The 22,396-nt window shown below is 39.2% G+C and overlaps 1 protein-coding gene across 1 annotated transcript; it reads left to right on the forward strand.

The window, feature by feature from the left end:
- Positions 1-72: 72 nt before the first annotated feature.
- On the forward strand, positions 73-16,137 carry LOC104523901 (collagen alpha-1(XIX) chain-like; the record flags this gene model as incomplete). Its single annotated transcript, XM_029084660.1, has 8 exons — positions 73-117; positions 226-288; positions 1,618-1,653; positions 5,559-5,729; positions 6,655-6,721; positions 8,591-8,746; positions 15,308-15,385; positions 15,625-16,137. Coding segments are annotated over 8 exons (753 nt in total), but the record flags the coding sequence as incomplete, so codon positions are not given.
- Positions 16,138-22,396: the final 6,259 nt, after the last annotated feature.

A 22,396-nucleotide genomic window follows, 5' to 3' on the forward strand; every position in this document is an offset into this window, starting at 1 on the left:
ATCTATTCTATGATTCTATGATTCTATTATTGCTTCCTAGTAATTTGAATTTGTAATGTTCTCTTTTTGCAGGGAAAGCCAGGATCTCCTGGGTCCCCAGGGATGCCAGGGGAACCTGTAAGTACCAGTTTGAGTTCTGGACTTTTATGTTAATACACAGATATTTCAAACATTGAATACAAGATTTTACATGCAGATTTGTATGTGTATTTTCTTTTTCTTTAGGGTGAAAGAGGACCTATAGGAGATATAGGCTTCCCTGGCCCAGAAGGGCCACAAGGAAAACCAGTAAGCAATTTTATACTGAATATTTATGTTCATTGCAAAAGGATGTGTCGTAGTTTATCCAAAGTTACAAAAGAAATGAGATTACATCCTGCTTTGTGTTAAGCTAAGTAACATATGAAGAACTCTTAGAGCTACAGTGCTCAATATTAACCATTCAGTCAAGAATTCCTGGTATTGCGATGTGTTAATAGTTAATGGTACTGAGATGTTGCCTTTAAAGGTTTTATGAGGGTCCTTTGGATCCTGCTGACATAAAGGATTCTCTCATATTTTTTCAGAAGGAGAATATTAACCCAGACACTCAACCTAGTCTATAAAGGACGGAGTGACAAAATACATTCGGTTTCAGTTTAGATAGAGAAGCGTGTGCTTCATAACTCTGAACTCTTCTGTATACAGATGATGCGACACTGCAGCTGAAGCACTTAGGATATGTCTAATCTGACCTCTTTATTTAATAAAACTGTGACAGCAGTGTAGTCAGCACTGTCTGAGCTGATTTAAAACCACCTAGTTTATATTCTAGAATTGGTTCAGTTAGGACAGCGCAGAACTCTTTACCTCCCTGAAAGCCTGATGTTTTTGGGGACAAACATGGGAAGCAGACCGTTTCACTTTGCCAGCATGTCTCCATGTCACGCTTCTGTCTTGAAGGAAAAGACTATTTCTGTAACTTCAGCAGCAAACAGGTCCAAGGTGCCCAATCTGTGCAAAACTCCACTTTGCAGTATGAGAGGGAAGGAAATATTCCTGACATCTTTGCTCATGCAAGGCATTCTTTCTCACTCAGTGAAATAGCAGTGAGTTTGCTGCGTGTACAGATCCATGTATATCCTAGTAAGTTAAACCCTGCCAGAGCATTTTTCCTGCAAATACAGAAGGGTAATAGGGCAACCGGGCTAATATCTAAAATAAGATAAGTCTCCTCTGTGGTTGTATAATCACTTTTCCAATCGCCAGCTAGGACTGGAAAAGTGCATGCACAGGTCCATATTCCACATTCGCAGAATTTCTGTATAACTTGTCATTTAAAGTTGTGTGCTCACTAGAGTTAATGCACATCTTGATGCCAAAGATATTTTTTTTTGCTCTGCTCTCAGCTCAGATTTAATGTGCTTGCAGTTCAGTATCTCCCTGAGCTCTATTATTTCACAGCTCAAGACTATTTGTGAGTATTTCTGTATTGTAGCCACACAAACTGCTGCCTCTGCAGCTTCAGAATAGGTACTGACACCAGCACTAAACATTGAGCTTTACCCTTTATATTTTTAAAATGCATATGCATAAGCATATCTATTAAAAAATTGTTGTGCTTTCTTTTTTTAATAGGGAATCAATGGAAAAGATGGATTGCCAGGTCCTCCGGTAGGAAAACATGCTTTTACATACTAGTCTATTTTATTATTCACAGATACCATAGCTGTTAATCTTAGGCAGTTGTTTTCAGTTCTACTAACAGATGAATATATAATGAAGCCTTTAAGTTATACATTTATCTTTTTTCAAAAACAATTTCTCAGGGTGCTGTGGGGAGACCAGGAGACAGAGGACCGAAAGGAGAACGTGTAAGTCCCTTGCTTTAATAACTGTTTTTCCTTTTTACTGAGCATCTAAGCACCTCATCAGCCCATATTTTACAGGCCAAACCCAGAAATTAATTCTTTATGAACATCAGGCAGTCTCTTAGACAACTAAGAGGTTTAGTCCTAGACGCCACTTTAAGGAATTAGAATTGAGTTGGCTTGTGTGTTTAGAGAAGAAATACTTTTATAGACTTTCTAACACAGCTGGCATGGACAGTGTAAATTGATCAACATATTGAAAAATAGAAGGTAGCTAATCCTGTTTTGATACTGTCAGACTTTGCAAGAGCTATAAATCTTGTCCCATCATCATCCCTGTGATCTGTGTATGTCACAAACACAAATCATGTTTTATATAAAACAAGCTTGTTACACTTAGGCGGGAGGAATGCCAGTGCAGTACCTTACTGCTTCCCACAATGTTTAGACATTAGTTCTGTTCATGGTAGCAAGATCATGATGGACAGGAATCATTATAGGAGATGAGAGATTATCTTTATTTTGCTAGAGAAAGAAAATCCTAGCGCATACTCTGCTCCTGCTAGAGCATTGCTAAAGCCCTGGTGACCTAATCCAGTTGATACCATATTTATTTGATGAATCAGGAAAACACCTCTCTATGTAATCTGGAAAAGGAAATGCTGCTTTATGACACTGAGGAGATACAAGGTTTTAACCATTATTACGATAATTGTCCCTTACTAAAAATAAGTTTACAATGTTCTGTTTCTGCCTTTAAGGACACAAATAAAATGTAGGAACCTTCTTAGTGTACCACCTACTTGAGCATTACACCACTCAGCCTTGACCTTCTCGGTGTCAACCTATCTGAATGCCCTGCAAATAGTACTGTACACATACAACCAGAGGAGGAGACTGGACCTGTAAGTGCACGAGCTTGAAACATACTGACAGGGAGGAGGATGTTGAAAAATTCTGTGAGAGACAGATACACAGTCTTGGCTTGTTTCCTCAGAGTGAAACTTGGGAAGCTTCAGGGTAGGAGAAGAGGGTGCATTGCTTCCAGTCTCATCAGTTACAAAGTACATACATACACACATGTCCATGTAGCTATAGATGTAAATATGGATATAGGCTTGCTCTCAGAGAGGTCACAGATGCCTGAGTCTGCTCTCACTTCTGGGATTGCTGGCAAACATATCACAACCTAGCTTTCTTTGTACAGAGTTAAATATATATATATATGTGTGTGTGTGTATATATATATATATATATAAGAAATATATAGATACATGCTAAAAAATAAATCCATTTCCAGAAGTATTTTTGTCTCAAGTGAAAATCAAAACCTCTCGCAACCTCTTAAAACAGGAAAGTTATAAATACGCCCATTGCAGTATCTGAACACAGTTTTCAGAAAACTGTCAGTTGTTCCTTACAATTCTGCAGGAAAATAAAAGGTTTGTTGATAACAAGGGGAGATCTGCCTCAGAAATAACTATGAGATACACAGCAGAAGTCTGCATCTCGGATAAGAGATGAGTAGAGGAGCTGGAGCAGAGTTTTTTGTTATTTTGGTGGGGTTTTTGTTTCCCTCTGGACCTGGTATTACAGGCCTGTTTCTATGAGAGAGCTTGCCCTGATTACAGAAAATAACACAAAGTCAAGTTTTTCTTGCAGCTGTTATTATTACTTCTGTACAGCGTACTCCTTCAGTTTGAGACCAGCTGTTGCAGTTATACAAAAGAGAAACATCAAAATTGGAAGGGCAGAACAAAACTCCTGAGGTTTTTATGTCTAATATAAGTATATCCTTGTAGAATCCATTTTAAGAAGGAAGAGGTTACCTGGGCTGAAATAATCTTATAATCCTTTGAGTGAGTAAACACTACTGTTACTACGTTATAAACTGAGTGACAAACCAGTTGAAAACATGTGATTTATACCAATCAGAAATATGCCTTTCTAGTCATTTCAACAACAGATTAAAGTCCTGGTGGCTGGCTCATTTATTGCTATTATTCACATACCTTGATCACAGACTGGGAGCCTGGTGGACTAGAGCATGTAGAAACCCAGGCAAAACAATTGCTCCTTCTGTAGTAATTTAATACAAGATTAAATGCAAGAGATAGGAGAACACTAGAAAGGACCGAATAAATCAACACAGTAGGTGGAGACTGTGAAACATAAATGTCCTGCTCTGGTTTTTGTACAATTCATAGTGAAGGAGAGTTTAAAGAGGAATCTGAAGGAAGATACAACCTATTTTTATGATTTTTTACAAGGAGCTTCTTCCAAACACAAGGAAAACACTGGAGTCAGTTTAAAAAAGCTTGTTTGACAAGTGACTGGAGTATTTGATCTGCCTCGTACATGTTGGCAGTCTGTAAAATGGGAATTGTTCAGAAGAAAAGCAGTTCCAGGATTAGCTTCACTTAGTGCCAGAGCACTATAGTCTTATAAAAACCTGCATTTTTGTTTATTTCTAGTCAAATAGCTATCCATGCCTACCCTGTAGGGTTATAAACCTGAGAAATTATATATGTATATATTTATGCAATAAATACATTTTTATTGAAGGTTTCTTGTAAGTATAGTACCCTTCAGACTCCAATTGGAAATGCATTTATGGTGTCAGCTAATTCAATGAAACCTTACAAGTCACAGTGGTCTTTGTAGAGTGAAGCTTAGTTATAGTCAGTAATTAACTCTAACTCAGTGGGAATCATACAGATTGGAGGACAGGTAGGTGAAAAAATGTACAACCTCCTAGTTGCATCCTTACCTTGCTTTCTTTTTAAATCTTTACATGTCATGTAACTGTGACTCAAGAATATAACTACACTTCTATCGGTTTATCAGTCAATGATTTCAGATCTGAATACAGTTTACCAGCACTTGCTGTAGATTAAGAATGCAATTAATTCCATTCATTCACCCTTCATAAATGTAGATTCTGGATTTATCTAGTAATTATGTAGTCAATTCTTGGTGCTCTTTGCCTGGTGGAGCCTAACATCAGCTTAAGTGATGCAGCAAGGGCAGTCAGTGACCCTTAAGAACTGCCAGCTGTTCATTAATGATCTGAACGTGTGACTTGCAGCACTCTGCTCCACTGCTGTACTAATAGCTAATATATTAAGTCACTCAAAAAGATTTCATTCCTCACAAATAAAAATAATGTAAATGCTATCTCAGCCACAATGGAAGCTGTTGCTGGCCAGAACAATGACTTATTTTGTTTGCAAGGAATTCACTCATTATAAATGGATTTGTGTATTTGTTGTTTCTTTGACTGACAGAAATTTTGTGTACATGCAGAAATAAAATATTAGGCTTCTAGGAAAAGTTACATGAAAAAGCCTGATGCCTTGTACCTTTGGGAATTTGAGCACCTAAATTCTACCTATGCCATATTTGACATTTCCGAATCCTTGTATAAGGGCTATAAACTTTCTGCACCCAAGTTCTGTCCTTGAACAGTGGGTTACAGAGTCAAGCTATTTTTTTGTCATTGACTTCAACATTTAAAGTGTGAGAAAACAAAACATTACTTGCTGTGTTTTCAGAGATAAGGATTAACCTGTAAAATCAGCTTCCCTGCATGACTGATAAAATCTGTTTCTGAACAGGGAAGAATTTTCTCTTTAGCATTCTTGGGTGACTTTTCCTAGTTTGTTCCAGTGTGTGCAATGGTTTTCTTTCTGCTTTTGTTTTACCCAGGGAGATCAGGGTATTCCAGGGGACAAAGGTCCACAAGGTGAACGGGGGAAACCTGGCCCATCAGGAGAAAAGGGGGATGTAGGTCCTATTGGGCCACCAGGAGACAGAGGCTACCCAGGATCACCAGGTCATCAAGGTCCCCCAGGTGCACCAGGACCCCCAGGGTTTCCGGTAAGTAAGTACAGGTTTTCCTTGGTTGCTTGTGAATTCAGACAGCGTGAAGGTAACGTGCTGAGCAGTGGAAATTCAACCAAGCAATACTACAGTATCAGAAAAACTAAGATATCTCTGAGATAATTTCAATGTTCAGTTAAGAGCTGGAAAGAATATACCCAAGTGATCAACCAGGGGTTTGGGGTTTTTTTTTTTTAAATATGTGCTATGGATAAACTTTAATCATTTATTTCTTTAGCTCCTGACAAATCAATATGGCTACTCAATACTGTTAGTTTTCAAGGTTTTCATAATCTTAAGAGCTAAAGTGTAAGTCTTTGCAACTGAAAAAGAAAAGGAGGTGGGCAAAAATGATTCTCAATATAAGAGAAATCAGCATTTAAAAGGACAATGAAATGTTGCCTGTCAGCTGTAGATATCTTGGTTTGTCTCTGTGTGCACACAGGCACATATCCATGTTATGGGTTCTTTTTACCCTCAGTCAGATAGGAGAAAGCTCTAAAAACCTTTTCCAGTGAAGTTATTGGTCCTGTGATGCAGTTTTAATTAGCCAGCTGTGCAGTTTGTCCCTAGAGGGGGCTAGAAGTTGGCAAATGCTATGCAGAAGGCAAGTAAAGCATAACAGTGTCCTTACTGTCTTATGCAAATTAATTTGCATACACATAACATGCTGGTCATGTTGACAGTTGGGAGTGCCTCTTCCACTTCATGGTATTAGTGGTCTTTATAGTACTATGATGTATTTACAATAACGTGGCCTTTGCAGTTAAGTAAATAACACGAATATATTGAAATATTTAAGTTTTGGTGAAATCTTTACATCTTTACATTTTTAATGCTAATTTTAGCGCTTTTTTTTTGTGGCATCACAAAGTGCCCTCTGTATGTTTCTTCTGATACATATCACCTTTTTTTTCACCAGGCTGATACAGTTGCACTTGAAGAAATAAAAATATATATCAAACAAGAGGTTCTTAAGGTTTTTGAAGGTAAGAAAATGAGATGTTATGTAACTAAGCATATATCTTAAGTTCTGCTCTAAATGTTTTGCATCCCTACAGCCTTTATATACATTTCTTTACTTGTCATCTGACTTATATTGTACTTAGCTACAGTATGAAGGCAGCTGCTATGTTTAACTCTTGTTTAAGTTGACTAAATATAATTATGTTCAAACAATTATAAATTATATTATCTGTTAACCAGAGTATTTTCTTATGTAAAAGATTAGCATTAAAAGGGGATTTGCTCCACAACATAATAGCAAACATACATATATATCATTATAGACACATACATATGTATGTACACATACATGTATCATATATTATTGCAGATACATATGTATCTACAACGTATCATTATGTCATTGAAGATTCATTAAAGAGGGGACAATAGAAATATTTTGGACACTTGTTGGATGACTGAGTGAGAGTAAGGCTTGACAGCTTTCAGTCACGCAGGTCCAAACTGCTGTGCATTTTCAGCAAACATCCCTGCTGAGATTGACAGCTCCCTTGCAAACCACCATCTTCTGGCATGGTTTTAAGCAAGTACCAATTCAGCCAAGGCCTTTGTACTATGGAAGCTTTCTTAGGTGTGTCCTTACTCTGAGAAGAAAATCTTTTTCTTCCCCAGTGTTTTCTTAGTCAGGGTTGAAAAGCTGTGACTCAGGTAGGTGTCTGAAACAAGCTTCTGCTCGAACACCTATTAACAGTAGCTTCTCTTCCATTGCAGAATGCATTTCTTGTGTCTGCAGTATGCTTAGCCGTTTTGTCATTAATATTTGTGGATACAAAACCTTTATCCTTTAGGGATGAAAGAAATCATATAAAGCTTGAGGCAGTTTTTCACTTCATAACAAGGCTATCATTTTGTGTATTTTCACCCCTCTCCAGACTGCTACCCATTAGGAGTTCAACTTGCTATGTATTTCAAGAGCAATTTGTTGGCTGAAGTTACCTCCTTTTCCCATTCAAATGGAATGGTAACAAGTATTTAGTCTGTTCATAAAAAGAAAGTATTAAGAGGTGTCCTCCCTACAGGGGATATTGGTTTTTGTCTTTATAGCTATTGCATTTTCTACACCTCACCGGTGTTCCCGTGGATGTTCTATTTTTGGCTTTGTTTCACTTTGCCTATTTTCTATCACCTTGCTTATTTTTTGTTTGATTTTTTTGCTTAAATCTCAAAACTCCACCGCAGTAAAAACCTGCTAAATTGTGAAATCCTTAGTTATGTTTTTTAATCCAATATAAATGAGACTGATTCAAGGTTAGTACCTATTTTGTCTACCTCTCTAAGGAACACTGAAATGTTACCAAGTGGACTTTATTCCACCAGCATGAGCAGTTCATGCTGAAATCTCTGCAATTAATAATGTTTACTGAGTACTTACAGGTTTTTTCACAACTGTTTGCAGGATTTCAGCACGTTCCAAGAACTGTTCACAGGATTTAAGCTCTACTTTGCAACTTATGAGTTACAAACATATAAGGTAGTCTTTCATAGGAGTGTTAAGTACTAATTGTTCTGTGTTCATGTATTTTAAATACTTCCATGAACAGGAGTCAGAAGTCATTTAAAATATTGTAGGACATTAGTAAAAGAAAGTAGCAATAGAATCTTTAGTACAAACTCGTTCAGATTATTTGAAAGGGTAAGAACTCAAACATGAGACTGAGTTGGAACTAAAGGCCTCGGTACTTACAGGAGCATTTAATACCTTGTCATTTAGAAGGATTAAACACTTTACTTTCAGAACCTTACTTTAGCTTAGGCTTTGGGATTTATTTATTTTCCCATATTTTGCTAGCAGATTTCTTACCTGCTTTTTCTTATGTCCTTCGTTAATGAAGAAAGGATGGCTCAGTTTGTATCCCAGCTGAAGCTGCCTGCTGCAATGCTTGCTTCCCAAGCTCATGGAAAACCAGGGCCCCCAGGAAAAGATGGGTTACCAGGGCCACCAGGAAAGGACGGTTTGCCAGGGCCACCAGGAGAACGTGGAATTCAAGGTAGGAATCCCAAAAAATGTTTCCATGGATTGTATCTTGAAATCTTTATACACTTGCTAATGCTTATTAAATAAGACAGGATTACCTATCTAGCTTCCTAATGATTAACTTTTAAAACTGTACTTATGTTTTTCCAGACTAGATCTAAATATTAACCCATAGTAAATGTGTGGATTTTACTGATTAAAAACTCCTAATGAGTGCATTTTATTCTAATAAGTGATAAGGTTAATTACTGACAGATATATAAAGCTCACAGGTGTCTAGACTTCTGTAGAAGTTATTTTTTTCTCCAAAAGACTTTAACAAGGAAGACAAACTATGCAAGCACTCTAATGTAACTATTTAGATCCTGTTTCATATTGAGATACCATTTTATTTAAGAAACAAAATTTGATCTCCAAGTCTGAGTGCTCTCAGCTCTGATCCTGAGACAACACAGAGGAGGAAAAACTGAAGGCAAATATTCTTTAAGAAGCAGTGAAAACGGAAATATTACCACATTAATTCTTCTTACAGTGAAGTAATCTATTTTCACAAATCAGTTTCAGAGTAATCAGCTTTTCACTATACCCCAAACAGTAATTTGTACACTGCAATGCATTTGGACAGTATAGGACTCTTGTTTCACTGAACTGTCTTTCACTGCAAAATTATCTTCAAGGGATCCAGGCTCATTGTAACTGTGCCCTACTGTAGAGTCAGCCTCTCGGAGATTAAAAGGAAGAGGAGAATAGAATAAAAGGAAAAAATAATTTATCGATTAATAGTGTTTTGTGGGTGGGTAATATGTAATTTGCAGTTTATCTGTAGGTAGTTCTTTATTATCTTTTGTTAGTTTGGTCTGCTCTGGAGTCAGAGCAAGTCAGACTGGAATGAAGAACATGAGAGCAAAGCTGAAGATGTGTGGATCCTAAAGCTATCAGAAGAATAAAGACTTACTAACATTGATAAGCGCAAACTCCTGACAGAAGCTTGAAAAATGTGATGAGCTCAGAATGAGAAGAACAAGAATAAAGGATCAAGGAAAACAATAAAAGGCTTAGAATCTTACAACACTGACTTCATCATTACCTAAATATTCAGATAACTGTAAACAGTTGACTTCAATGTCAGTGCCAGATTGTTCAATGATGATGTATGTGATGGAGAGTCTCAGATGCTTCTGGGAAGTGGAATGTTGTACTAGGCTTCATTTCCAGCTAGCGAGCATCAAGAGTAAAGATGATAGCTATGCTTGAAAAAAAAAATAAAGCTGCTTTTTCATGCCTTATGCTTAAGTAAAAGTAGTGCCCCATGTACACAGAATTTCCATTTATTTTACTGATATGCTCAATACTCGTTATTGATTAGTAAAAGGTAAGCTAAGTGAGAAGCATTTACTTCTCTGATACATCAAAAGATATATGAAATTATACTTCCAATGAAAGAAAACCAAAAATTTGTCTTGCCTTCTTTTCAACTCTGAGTAAGAGTCCTGTGAGAGAAGCACACTTACAAATACCCTTCATGCCTTTCCCAGTTGTGCCTGTGCGTGTTACTGTCTCTGAGCAGATTGAAAAGTATCTTTACATATTCCAGTTTGTTTTCAGCCATAAAAGGCATAGCAGAGAAGACTTCTTGGAGAAGCACGTTACATGCATGTGTGGCTGAGATCATCAAGGTAGCATGCTGTGTACCCATATGCCCAAGTCACAATACGCATTCGATATTGACTGACAGATATTCCCTATAATATTTCTGGGTGTAGCCCAGATTGCCCAGCCCAGGGTTTTGCTGTGTGCAGTAATACATTTCTGGGCTGGCAGAATGAAACAATCACTTGTCCCCTACAACCAGTGAAAAGTAGTAGATACTTCTTGAGAACAATAACCAGGACCTCTACAAATACCTCCAGAGCCTGTTTGTGATGCTGCAAGACTGAGCAGAGAGCCTGCTCGAGCCAGCCAGCGGGAAGGGCAGGTGTCACTGTGTGTCCAAGGAGCTGCTTAACTTAACTTCCAGCTTCACAGGGGCCCCTCTGTATTCCTTGAGTGGGGTGTCAGTCCCCGAGGGAACTGGCCACATTCCACCAGAGCCTCATTCTACACAGCAAACCAATAGGTAGGAGTTAGAAGCAGAAAACATAGATATTAAATTTTGGAAGTGTAGGCATGGTCGTCAAAAAATGTATTTAAGGAATTGCTAGACTCATAGAGTGGTTCATTTCTAATGAAGTCCAGAATTGTTACCTGCTGGCCTTCAGCAAGGTTGTTCATAGCGTACCTCAGGTACTTCCCAGTGGTTCAGGTGCAAATAATTTTGATTTTATAGGACCATCTCAACAAAAATACAGCATGCAAACAAAAACCAACAAAGAATTGCAACTTAAATTATGAAACATGCAATTAGTATTTAAACAGGCTTCATATAATAGTGATTGGAAGATTTATATATATATTTTCCTTCATTTAAAAAAAAACAACCTATGGCATATGCACCAACAAGCTGATACTGTGAAGCAGTGTTACCAGTGAAATGTACAGCATCTACTTATGGAGGAGCAGAGGAACTTGTTTACTCCATATGCGTCCTAAAGGATGCTCATGTCTCCTAGAGAAACAGGAAGTTTATTTCAAGACTTTATAGACAAGCTATAGCAATGTCATCCATTTGCAAACAGTCAGTCAGCTTGTCATGTGTTAAGAGAATCAAGATCAACTAACTCCACCGACTTAACTGGATTTTTAAAACTACAATAGTGAGTTTTGGTCCGTTAGACCAAATGCACCTGAGGATAATTTTGCAATCCAGAAATCCTTTATGCTAATATGACTATTTTTTTTTCTCAATAGAGAAAAGAAGATTTCATCTTAGTTAAACTTCACTGTTTCTACAAAATTAAGGAAACAAGGGCTTTTTATAGGTCCTCGTAACTCATGGTAGCCTCAAGGAATCAAACATCACAGCTCAGGAAAGAAAAATACCATGTGATGAATAGTGAAAGTTCCTTATCTTTATTGCTGATCTCTGTTGTAAAATTTGTATCTCTTATTATAATTATTAATTTGTATGGTGGGAGCATGTAGAAACCTTGGCTAACATCAGGAACGCATTGTAGTGGATGTTGTCCAGGCAAGTCACTTTTCTGAAATAGCTGCACCGGTTTCAAGCCTTACCTCCTGTAAACTGTTCTTTGCTGTGGAGGATGAAGTGAACCTCTTTTACTTTGATTTGAAACTCAGTTACTACCTCTCAGCTGAGGGGGCTGTAACCCAGAGAGAGTATTTAGAGTGTGCCCTGTAGGCTGGATAAGAGAGCTTGGTCTTAGCATGCTTCCTGTTGCTTTGCAGTTGTTTGTTTTTAAGAACACGGAGTATTTGCAAAGTAAAATACAATGGATGCTTCAGTCTCATGGTCCCCTGTCATGGGAATGTGTTTGCCTCACATATGTGTTGAAGAACCTCAGATTTCTCTAGATATTGATGTGTTAGTTGCAGGTGCTCTATTATCCATGCGGATGGAAAAGAGTCTCCATGATAAAGGTGGAATACCTCTTGGAGCTGTTTAAATGAGAGAACTCTTTACCTCCAAGTTCATAGACATGAACTCGTGTCATTTCCAGGTAGAGCGGAGGGTGCTGCAGTAACATTGTTTCTGACTGTGATGTTTGTGGAGAGCACCAAACCAAAAGCTGTGTTTTAGCGATCTCCACTCATCTATGAGCAGGAGAACACTTACCCATTTGAGCACATACTTGCTACATACAGCTACCAAGTGTTTACCATACTACCCACGTTGGGTACATGTTTACATACCACAACTTTTGGGTTACAGAAATCACAGCAAAACTTCTGGAACCCAAGTGAAAGGTTTTGCTAAAAGCAATCGCCTTTTAAGTTAAGCAGGTACCTTTTACTGGAATTGTAATTCTACCAGTAAAAATAGACAGCATCTTATATGTGCCTTTACATTAAAAACAATAAATCAAAATCTGATTTAAATGTATGGTAATATTTTCTTTTGACTGTGTATGCTTTTGTCACTTTAAGCTCAGAGAGAAGGTGATATTATCCTCTAGAAGTGTAATCATGGCCCTGCTCCTGAGCAAAATTTACCTCATTAAATTCAAGTATTTTCCTGGCAGAATTACACATTACATTGTTCAGATTGTTTACGTATAGGCCTGTTTACTAATATGCTTACACCCTGTTAAATAAAGCCTTGTTTGTTGAAAAGATACCTGGAAATTTTTGTATTAAACTTCAGTGTCCATAGAACTTACCTGCCACTGTGTACAAACTACACCTTTGCACGTGTATTCAGATACAGCCAGTAACAGTTTACTCTGCCCTGGATCATATCTTTGCATTGGCAGGCTGCTCTTTGTCCTATTGTGGGTTCGTTGGGTTGGTTTTGTGTTTTGGTTTTTTTTCCTTATTGTCTTGAATTCCAGTGATGTTTACAGAATCTTTCAGTCTATCTCAGACCCTTTTCAACTATGACATCTCAGATACCTACAGTAACACTTATTATGGAGCTTGTAAATGTGATACATCGTTAATGTGATTTCTCTCTTTTCCCCATAACTAAAGAAATGCAAAACAAATTATTAGTGGCAGCACTACTTTGTAAAATTACAGTGAACTGGGTTTGTAGTGAGAAATGTACTGTAACTATCTATTGTAAATTAAGAAACATAGATACATATAATAAATAGGAAATGTAAATGTCCTGTGGTTGTGTGATTGAGCTTCTCAAACAGTAGCAACTGCTATGCGTGACACAAGATTTTCAGAGCCAACCAGCTTGATGTAGTTATAAGTACTACTATGGTCATTAAAGAGCAAAATCAAGATTCATAATTGTATATAAACACCTGTATCTTCCCTTTTCTGAGTCTTTATAGCTTGTGTGTGTATATGCCCTGTACAATTTTGCGTAACGCAACTCAGTGACCAGAATGCATGATTAATATCAAGTTTGTTTCTCTGTGAGCTTTTAAACAGTTAATTTCCTTTTGTTCTGTTATGCACGTCACTCTGCATGCTTTTTCTAATGGTTTTGCCTCACTGTAATTTCCTTGTTAGGGTGCTGAGAGAAAAGAGTAAGATAATTGGGGCTCTGTTTTGAAACATAGAATGATAGTAACAGATAATAGACTTTCTACCGAAGTGTATGATGAGCTTCTGTTTAACCAAGTTTCAATATTTTGTGTACCATTCCTACTGCATTGTGCCTGTTGTAACAACCCTGAACTGGTACCCACAGCACTTACGATAGTTTTCCTCTGGATTGTCCTGTGAAGTACCAGTGTTGCCATAGGCTGCAGTACACTGACAAGACAACCTTTGCCATCCATCTGCCAGTGCCCGTTAATCTTCATGAGATGTCAGGTTACCACTGTGCTGACTGGTCAGCCATGACTCTTCGCTTTAATTCAAACTGAGTTACAGCTCTTCACAAAAGGAAGTTTATTGTATAGCATACGCTGCACTGGAAGCGTACTGGTCCCTGAAGCAGAACAAATTTCATTCCAAGTGTGACCAGAAATTGGCAAATTAATCCTCAGCATATGTCACCTTACGTGCCAATGTCTGAGGAGCTGGAGAGGGAACAGTTTCCTTAAAATCCCTTTTAAATTAAGGGGTTGTGGCAGTTGTCACATTTTTTCATTTAAAAATGCCTTCATCCAAATTACATTCTCTAGAAAAGCTACATTTTAAAATGGATTTTCAACTTGAAATATGAAACAAAATGTTATAGTGATACCTACAAGTTCTCTACTCTAAAGCAACCAGAGTTTAAGGAAAAAGGAACAGGAGCTGGACATGAGTTGCAGTGTTTGAGAAGATGGAGGATATTTAGATAAATACAAAGCTATGGTTTTTGAAGAAAACAGACACAAATATTCAAAGTATAATTAGTCATCACACCTTGTTAATGATATACATGCACCTGGCTCAAAAGCAGGCTTTGCATGCTAGAACCCAGAATCTGTACAAGCTCTAAAGACGCCTCGTTCCACATGAGGGCAGCTGTGTAGCACTGGAGGGGATGTGGGTCTTCCCTCACATATGGGGGAGTACCTGAGCATGCAATTTCCAGGCTACAGTTTAAAAAAGGGCAGACATAAAGATTTGTGCAGAGTGGAGAGGGCAAAGTCTCGCTCAGTTTGGGGGCTATTAGAGAAGGGCTGGTAAGACTCCAGATGGCCTTTGGGTTGGTGCTTTACATCGCCTCATTGAACAGGTAACACTAGAGCAGAATATGCATTTGGTTCTTTATTAGAGGAACATCAGGAAGATAACTTAAAATCTCAGGGAAAGGTCTGGCTGGTGAACACAGCAAGAGTCCTCTGGGAGAGGATGCAATGGTTACTGCTAGAAGTCCTCATATTTTCCAGAAGGAACATATAAACATAAGAGCAGTCTCAGAAAAAAAGAGTGGTCTCAGAAAAAGAAATGAGCATGTGTTTTCACAATTACATTTGTCTTGATAATTTCCTGTCAACAAGATACATGGAAGATCACTGTTTATAATAAGAGGACACTCTTATTTTCATGTCTTTATTCTGTGTAGGTTATAGAGGACAGAAAGGGGAAAGAGGCGAGCCTGGGATTGGACTGCCTGGTGACCCTGGACCACCCGGCCTTTCAGGTACAAGTCTCCAGATTTATTTCTGCTGTTGTTATTTATGAACGAACAGGCCTTTCTCCTGGTTCACATGCCAGTTTTACGCCAGTCCCTTTCCTCCCACGGTTGGTCATAGCGTGAGGTCAGACCCCCCCCTGTGCCTCCTCACGATGAGCTGGCGTGCAGCTGACTGTCAGTGATGAAACACGGGCACTGCACCTGCTCTGGCGAGGACTCTGCTAATTCTGACTTTGTTTTACCAGCTACTGGCCTGCCTGGCCCGCCGGGAGCACCAGGCTCACCTGGACCGCAGGGGCCACCTGGACCCAACGGGAGATGCAACCCTGCAGATTGCTATTACCACATATCACAGACTCGGTCACGCACCAGTGGGAAATAAAAACCCTCTCCCCTAGACACTTGGGTTCACAGTCACTTGTCACTCCTCTCAGTGAGTTAATTTAACCTTTGAAATATTTGGTGCATTTTTTTTCCCTCGACACTGCATGGCGTATAGACAATTTATAAGGCACAGGATTGAGCCTTTCTGTATGTTATTTGCAGTGTCATAATTATGAAATGACATATATTTTCCAGAGTGCATTCCATGTGTTATGTTTCTCATATTTATTTTGCTTAGAGGAGAAAATAGACCCAAATAGTTTTCATAAGCTTCCTTCAAACAAAAAATATTTTATCATAACTTAAGACAGTATGTAAGCTGGCTTTATTTTTCTTGCTGGTGATGAAGTTTAAATGGAGAAAAAGCATTTCTGAAGTTTTAAAGTGTGCCTGTTCACGGCAAATGCAAGAGCTGAGCTGGAGCACTGGGAATTCTGTTTAGACTAAATGTTTGTGTCCCTCGAGAAGGCTCCGGCACACCATCTGAGTCGGGTCTGCATCAGGCACCACGAACGCTACCCACCATTTCAGTCACTTCCTAGATGTCAAAGAAGGAAACGAAGATGTGTTTCTGATCTCTGGTCCCATCCAACGTTTCACTTCAGACTGACTGGAAATTTGCCGGGTGTAGCCCTGAGAAGTGTCTCTCCTGACTGGATGTTGTCCCAGCTGAGGGCTTGTACGTTTGTATAGTCATGATTACCTGTACTCCAGATACTAAACTGCTAGGGGCTGGTATTGGATGTTCCCAACTGAGAGCTGGCATGTCTTCTAACCATTACATCAACTTAGCAACTGTAGTATCATTGCCTGTAATCAAGCTACTTTGCCGTTATGTCTACTTACAGCAAAGACAACCCCTTGCTTTAGAGCAGGGGGTGATGGGTACACAGTCAGACAGTCAAAGAAGGAACTTTGCAAGCCTCTAATCTTACAAATGGCAGAGTTTTTCTTCTTCCTCCTGCAATAATTGTGTGCCAAAATAAACTTGAGAACAAGGTGGAAACAGTAGAATGCAAAACTCATAGGACCTAATAACTGGTTGCAAAAAAAATTGAGCTCAAGATAAATTTGGCAAAGTTACAAAACCCTCCTTGGAAAGGTGTACTGCAGAGAGCGTGACTGCATGCAGCTTGCAGGCATTGAGTAAATCCTACAGGACCAGACATTGTCAGTAAAGAACAAAACAGAACAAAGTGTAAATCCTGTGGAGCTCAAAGGATTGAGCAAAAGAGAAGATGGAGAAAATAAATCGTACAGAGGCAGATTCTTAAAAGGAGGGAGGAGGGTTAGCTGAATTTTCACTCTTGGTTATTAGGAAACAGTTGATCCTAGATTAGTCCTACGGAGTTTGCTACAGTGCAATAGAAAGTGAAGGTGCTATTGAGAGAACATGGACAGCTATAAACCACAACCTCAAAATAAATCTGTAGTACAAAAGCTGTACTGAGGGCTCCTGCCCTGCTGTTAGGAAGTCAGTTGTTCTCTCCCATGTCAGGCAGGAAAATGGTTTTGGTGACTTTGTGTTTGAGCAGCACTGAGCTGCCAGGGAAGCGTTCCCAAATTGGAAGTGCTGGGTTCCAGAGAAGCTGTTGTGAGACATGAATCTAGCAGACGTATGGGTTTTCCTTTTAAAAAGTAAGGATTGAATGGTGGGGGTCTTTTGAAAAAAACAAAACACGTTGGAGTTTGTTCTGAATAGAGTTCCTAGCACTTGCACCCGCACCGGAGCAAGAGGTAACAGAGTGACCCCGGGTAGCTGGGGAGCAGAGGCAGCCTTAGGCACGCTTTCTGAGAGAGAAAGCACACCCGAAGAGCCATGTTGAAGTAAGCGCAGAGATCGAAGGCTGAGAGTAAACACCTGGGACAGGAGAGGGCAGCAGGCAGGAGGATGGCAGAAACCTGTGGTGTACCATGAAACCATCCCCTTCAGGGGATCTGCTGTAATATGCCTGCAGCTGGGGACCCCTCAGTGGGGGTCAGGGTGCTTTGTCTGGCCATCCTGAGGATGGGGATAGGCAGGGCAAAGGCACAGTCCTTCCACCTCCTTTCCTGCTCATCCCTCACTGTCCCTTGGGAGGCAATAACTGCCCTTTCTCTAGGCCCACACGTTCCTTGCTCTGCGGGCGGTGGGCGCCCATCCCGCTGGGGGGAAGGTGCATTTGGAACAAGTGGTCCTGCCTGTGCTTAGCTCAAAGCACGCTGCTCCCGTCCCAGCCCTCGCGCGCCTGTGGAACTGGAACACATCTTGGCTTGCTCTGCGGTGTTGGCCGCCTTTCCAGATCCGGTCCTCACAGCGCCGTAGCTGTGTGTACGCAGGGAACTGGCGAGGCAGCTGGAAACCAAGCGCTTGTTCCTTCTGAGGCGCCTGCCGCCCTCCGGCCACAGGTCTGCCAGCCCCACAGGGAGAGCCAGGGCCTTATGCCAGCGTGTCTGCGGGCGCGCGCGCCAGCGGAGGAACGGGCCCACCTACTGTTTTCCATTCAGTCAAATGAACTGCTGGTCAGGTATCTTGCATGGACATTTTTTTCATTGATTTCTTTTTACTTCTCTAGTAATTCCAATATATGTAAAAAATCTAAATATTTTTTTACTTTGTAAGTTAATTTTAAACTTTGTTTTCTGTGATAATATCGATAAGGGTGCTGTCTTGTAAAGAGTATCCGCTGACCGAGAGGTTTGCAAGCAGCCCCCTCCTGGAAGGCTGTACATAGACCATTGCGCCGCCTTAGTGGTATGTGTATATTTTGGGGCTTTTAGCCGACTGAAAGTGAGCATCTGTTATTTGCTGGATGCAATTGCTGTATGTTTATTTACTTGAACTTAGCGGATAGCAGAACACTTTTTATATTTGAAGAAGTTTTATTTTTTCATCTATGTTTCCTACGGATGCCTTTTTCTTTTTATAGACTCAAATCTAAAGGTCTTTTTAAAAAGTGTTTGAACACTTTCAGTTGATTTGCAGGTAACTTTGATAATTATCTCGTTGCATTACTTTTTATTTTGCTAAAAGCCCACTTTAATTTTCTCTTATGAGAAAACAGGTATTTTTTTATACGGGCTGTCTTGATACCTTTTTAAAAATGCCGTGTTCTTCACTGGGGTAGAACAGAGTTAATCTCAGCTTAACTTTACTTCACACTGCCTTGCTCCTACTCCATATTTTCAGAATTGAAAGCAGAATGTAGCTGGAAATGTGCTTCTGCACAGTTTTCAGGTTTGGCCCCTGAAATTTCTTTGCAGTTTCAGACTGATGTGGTCTTAGTTTTTGGGAAGGGGGCCGGGGAGGGCAAAGGGGTACTCATCTATTTTGCAGTTCACTTTGTCAATTTCCTATCTGTTTTGAGCAGTCTGTGCTGCAGTAAGAATTGCAAGGAACTAAACATGGAGAATTTTTTTTTTTCCAGTAGCATAAGATCTTTTTCTGATTTGGGAATGTTTACATACAATAGGACTTTGAACTGAAATATCTTTGACAAAATGTTTTAAACCTTTCTTAAAGGCTCTCTAAGCTTTGTTCTAGTTCAGGGTCAGACGATTATATTTTATGGCAAGTTGCTTTATCACCTACTAAGAACGTGTTAGGATTTTCCTCAAATAGTTATGTATAGAACTACTCAGTTTGCCTAAAGAAAGTAATAAACTTTTCTGAGGCTGCATCATCCCTCCTTTTGTCCACACGGTGGAGTTCAAAACATCTTTTCAGGACAAAAGATAAAGCCCAGGCTGAGCTTGCTCTGCAGCACAAGAAATGACCCAGCGCTGCAGGGACTCACAGCACGAGTCAGTGTTTCTGATTTTGTTCTAGAGACTGCTTGGTTTTTTTTCACCCCCCCCTAAACTCCATTTAGCTTTGCATGGTAGTGTTTGCAGAAATACTGCCTTTCTTGGAGAATTATTTTCAGGTAGTGTTCTTAGATTTTCTTTTTGTTTTGTATATATATATGCACGTTATAGAAGAACATGCAGTAGCAGGACATCCCGCTTTCAGGCGTAATTTCTGTCCGCTGTAATGATGTTTGTCTCTAGGAGAGCAGGGAGTCTGCTAAGGTTAATAAAAATTACAGCACACTTTGTACGATCGCATGACAGTGCAGCCTACTTAGTAGCGTTTTAGGAACCAATATTTTTGTCTTAAACTGGATTTGGTTTCAATGCTAAAAGAGCACTGTGATACAGAAACAGGATTGATTGTATCATCCATCCTCCCTTTATGTTTTCTGATTGTGGATTATGACAGGTGTTAGATATGCACAGCTTTGTTAAATACGCATATTTTTTAAATTAATGGATAATCACACAAAATATTTTGGCACTTCTTTTTCACAGGTGTGAAATACTTTTTTTCGTGTCAGCATACACTCAACTTTTTTCTTCTTTTTCTGTAATGTTTACATAAAAGTCTTATAAAAACCCCACAGGCTGAACTAGCATTTTATAAACTTGTTTCTCCAAATATACTGTGTAAGGCCACCCCCTAACCTTGCATTTTACCAATGCAGTAGAACTGCTGCTCTAACATGAACATTAGAACGTGAGAAGTATCTCAGGAATCAGAACAACGTCAGTTCGGGGGCGGGGGGTTAATCGTGTTTTTGTTAGATTCTGGATTTACTGAGTCATATACATTTTCCTTGAAATCTGTTATGTCTGTTACCACTAGATTTTACAGGATGGATGTTTGCATCCACCTGCATATATGTAGCTGGGTGTAGGCCATGGAGAACAAGTTTAACTGAGATCTTGCCTTGGTTGGTGTTTAAGTGGAAAACTCAAGCTTCATGATACCTTAAGGAAATGTGGTTTTCAAATATTAATTGCTAACAAATGTTACAGGTTCTAGACCAAAATAAGTTTGTAGCTAAAAAGAATGTAATCTACATGTCTTTTAGGAGTTTTATCTCTGAGTCTGCTGTTCTACAAACAGGAATGCATTTAATTATTTACTGAAGTTTCAATGTAAATTTATTCGGTCTCCAGGCAATGTATTTGAAGGATTATCAATGTCATACCTTCTTTTATTATTTTCTTTCATTTCTGAATGATATGCAGCTGTCACTGAATGAATTGTAGTACATATTGACTGGTTGCTTCTTTCCTGCATTATTTGGTTTCAACATTTAAGGTTTGATTCAATGGAAATGTATTAAGTGGATAGATAGAAAACTGCTTTTCACAATATTATGTGGCCATTTACATCTGAAATAGGATTCCAAATGGAAATGAAAATGTTTCACATACTTTTTTGTATGTGATTCTGTCAGAACTGACAACCTTCCTTCCATGTTGAACCATGAGAGGAAGGATACAACTCCAAATGAGAGAAAGAAGAGGCGCAAAGCCACCGCAGCGAGCCCCATGGAGCATTCGGCACCAGGGCTGCAAGCCTGGGCTGGCTCAATTCAGGGTGTAGGGGAGTTGCCTTTGACCACACCGGGGTCAGGCTTGTGCTTCCTATGAGCTGGGGAAACTTAGGGCTCCACAGTCTGGAGAAAAAAATAAATTAAAAAAAAAAGTGAAAATTCTTTAATATATCTATAATTTATGGAAGTTAATATATTCTCTGAATCAGATGCAGATAACTTTCCAGTCTGAATATGAGATAATCACTTTTATTTGAGAAACTTATGCACTCAACTGTTTAACTTTAGGTAACTTCCTTCTGGCATTTTCATTGTTCTCTTGCTGCCTAACTCTCCCAGGAGAAAAAAGAGAACCCCCAGATCAATGGCATTTTAAAGGATGCAAGGTAAATATTCAACCACTAACTTGATTTTCTTTCTTCCATTTCATAGTGGCTTCAGCAAGCTTGCTTCATATACTGACTAAAGCTGCCACGGTTTTACTAGTCCTGTTGAATGCAAACACAGCAAGCAGAACAGAACAGTGAAACAAAAGATTAAGGCTGGGGAATAAAACTGAAGCTGTAACAAATCAGATGGGAGTAACATGCCCTACAAAATACATTTTTTCTTTTCCTGTGATCTGTGAGCAGAGGAGATGCAGTGACCTGCATTTAAGTATAAAGAAAGCAGAGACTCCATGGCCAGATAAGAATAAAGTGATGAGCAGGTCAAGCAAACACATTTCACCCAATTATCTAAGCAATTTAAAAACATTTGTGAAAATGCAGCATGTATTTGTACGTGGAGCACAACTGCTGGGCTCTGCTAGAAGGAACCAACACTGTCCTCTCAGAAACTAAGGGACTCGGTTTCTTGTTCCCTCTGTCCTTCAAGTAGCCTTGGAAGTACCATCTGTGGATGCTTTTCCTTTTTGAAGGAACAGCAAAATTGGTTGTACATCTGTGCTTGGCTCCATGTAAACTCAGATCACAACTAGGGTATTCAGGGAAGCAAAATCTAGTGTAATCCTCCCCAGCTTTGCTTTCTTCGCTTCATCTGGATGCTCCAAATTGTGCCCTAGAGCTCCTTTGGCTAGAGAGACTTTGGCCTTCACAAAATAGTCACGAGAGTTTTTTGGTAGCAGTTCATATGAGATTGCTTGAACCCAGTCATGGGCATGACAGAAAACTTACATATCAACTCATATATAAATTCTCTCTATATAGATAAACTATAGATGTATAACATATATATATATATATATATATAACAGTATTCAGCAGCAGTA

This window comes from Antrostomus carolinensis, unplaced genomic scaffold (genome assembly GCF_000700745.2).
Source record: "Antrostomus carolinensis isolate BGI_N321 unplaced genomic scaffold, ASM70074v2 scaffold1204, whole genome shotgun sequence".
NCBI classification, from domain to species: Eukaryota; Metazoa; Chordata; class Aves; order Caprimulgiformes; family Caprimulgidae; genus Antrostomus; species Antrostomus carolinensis.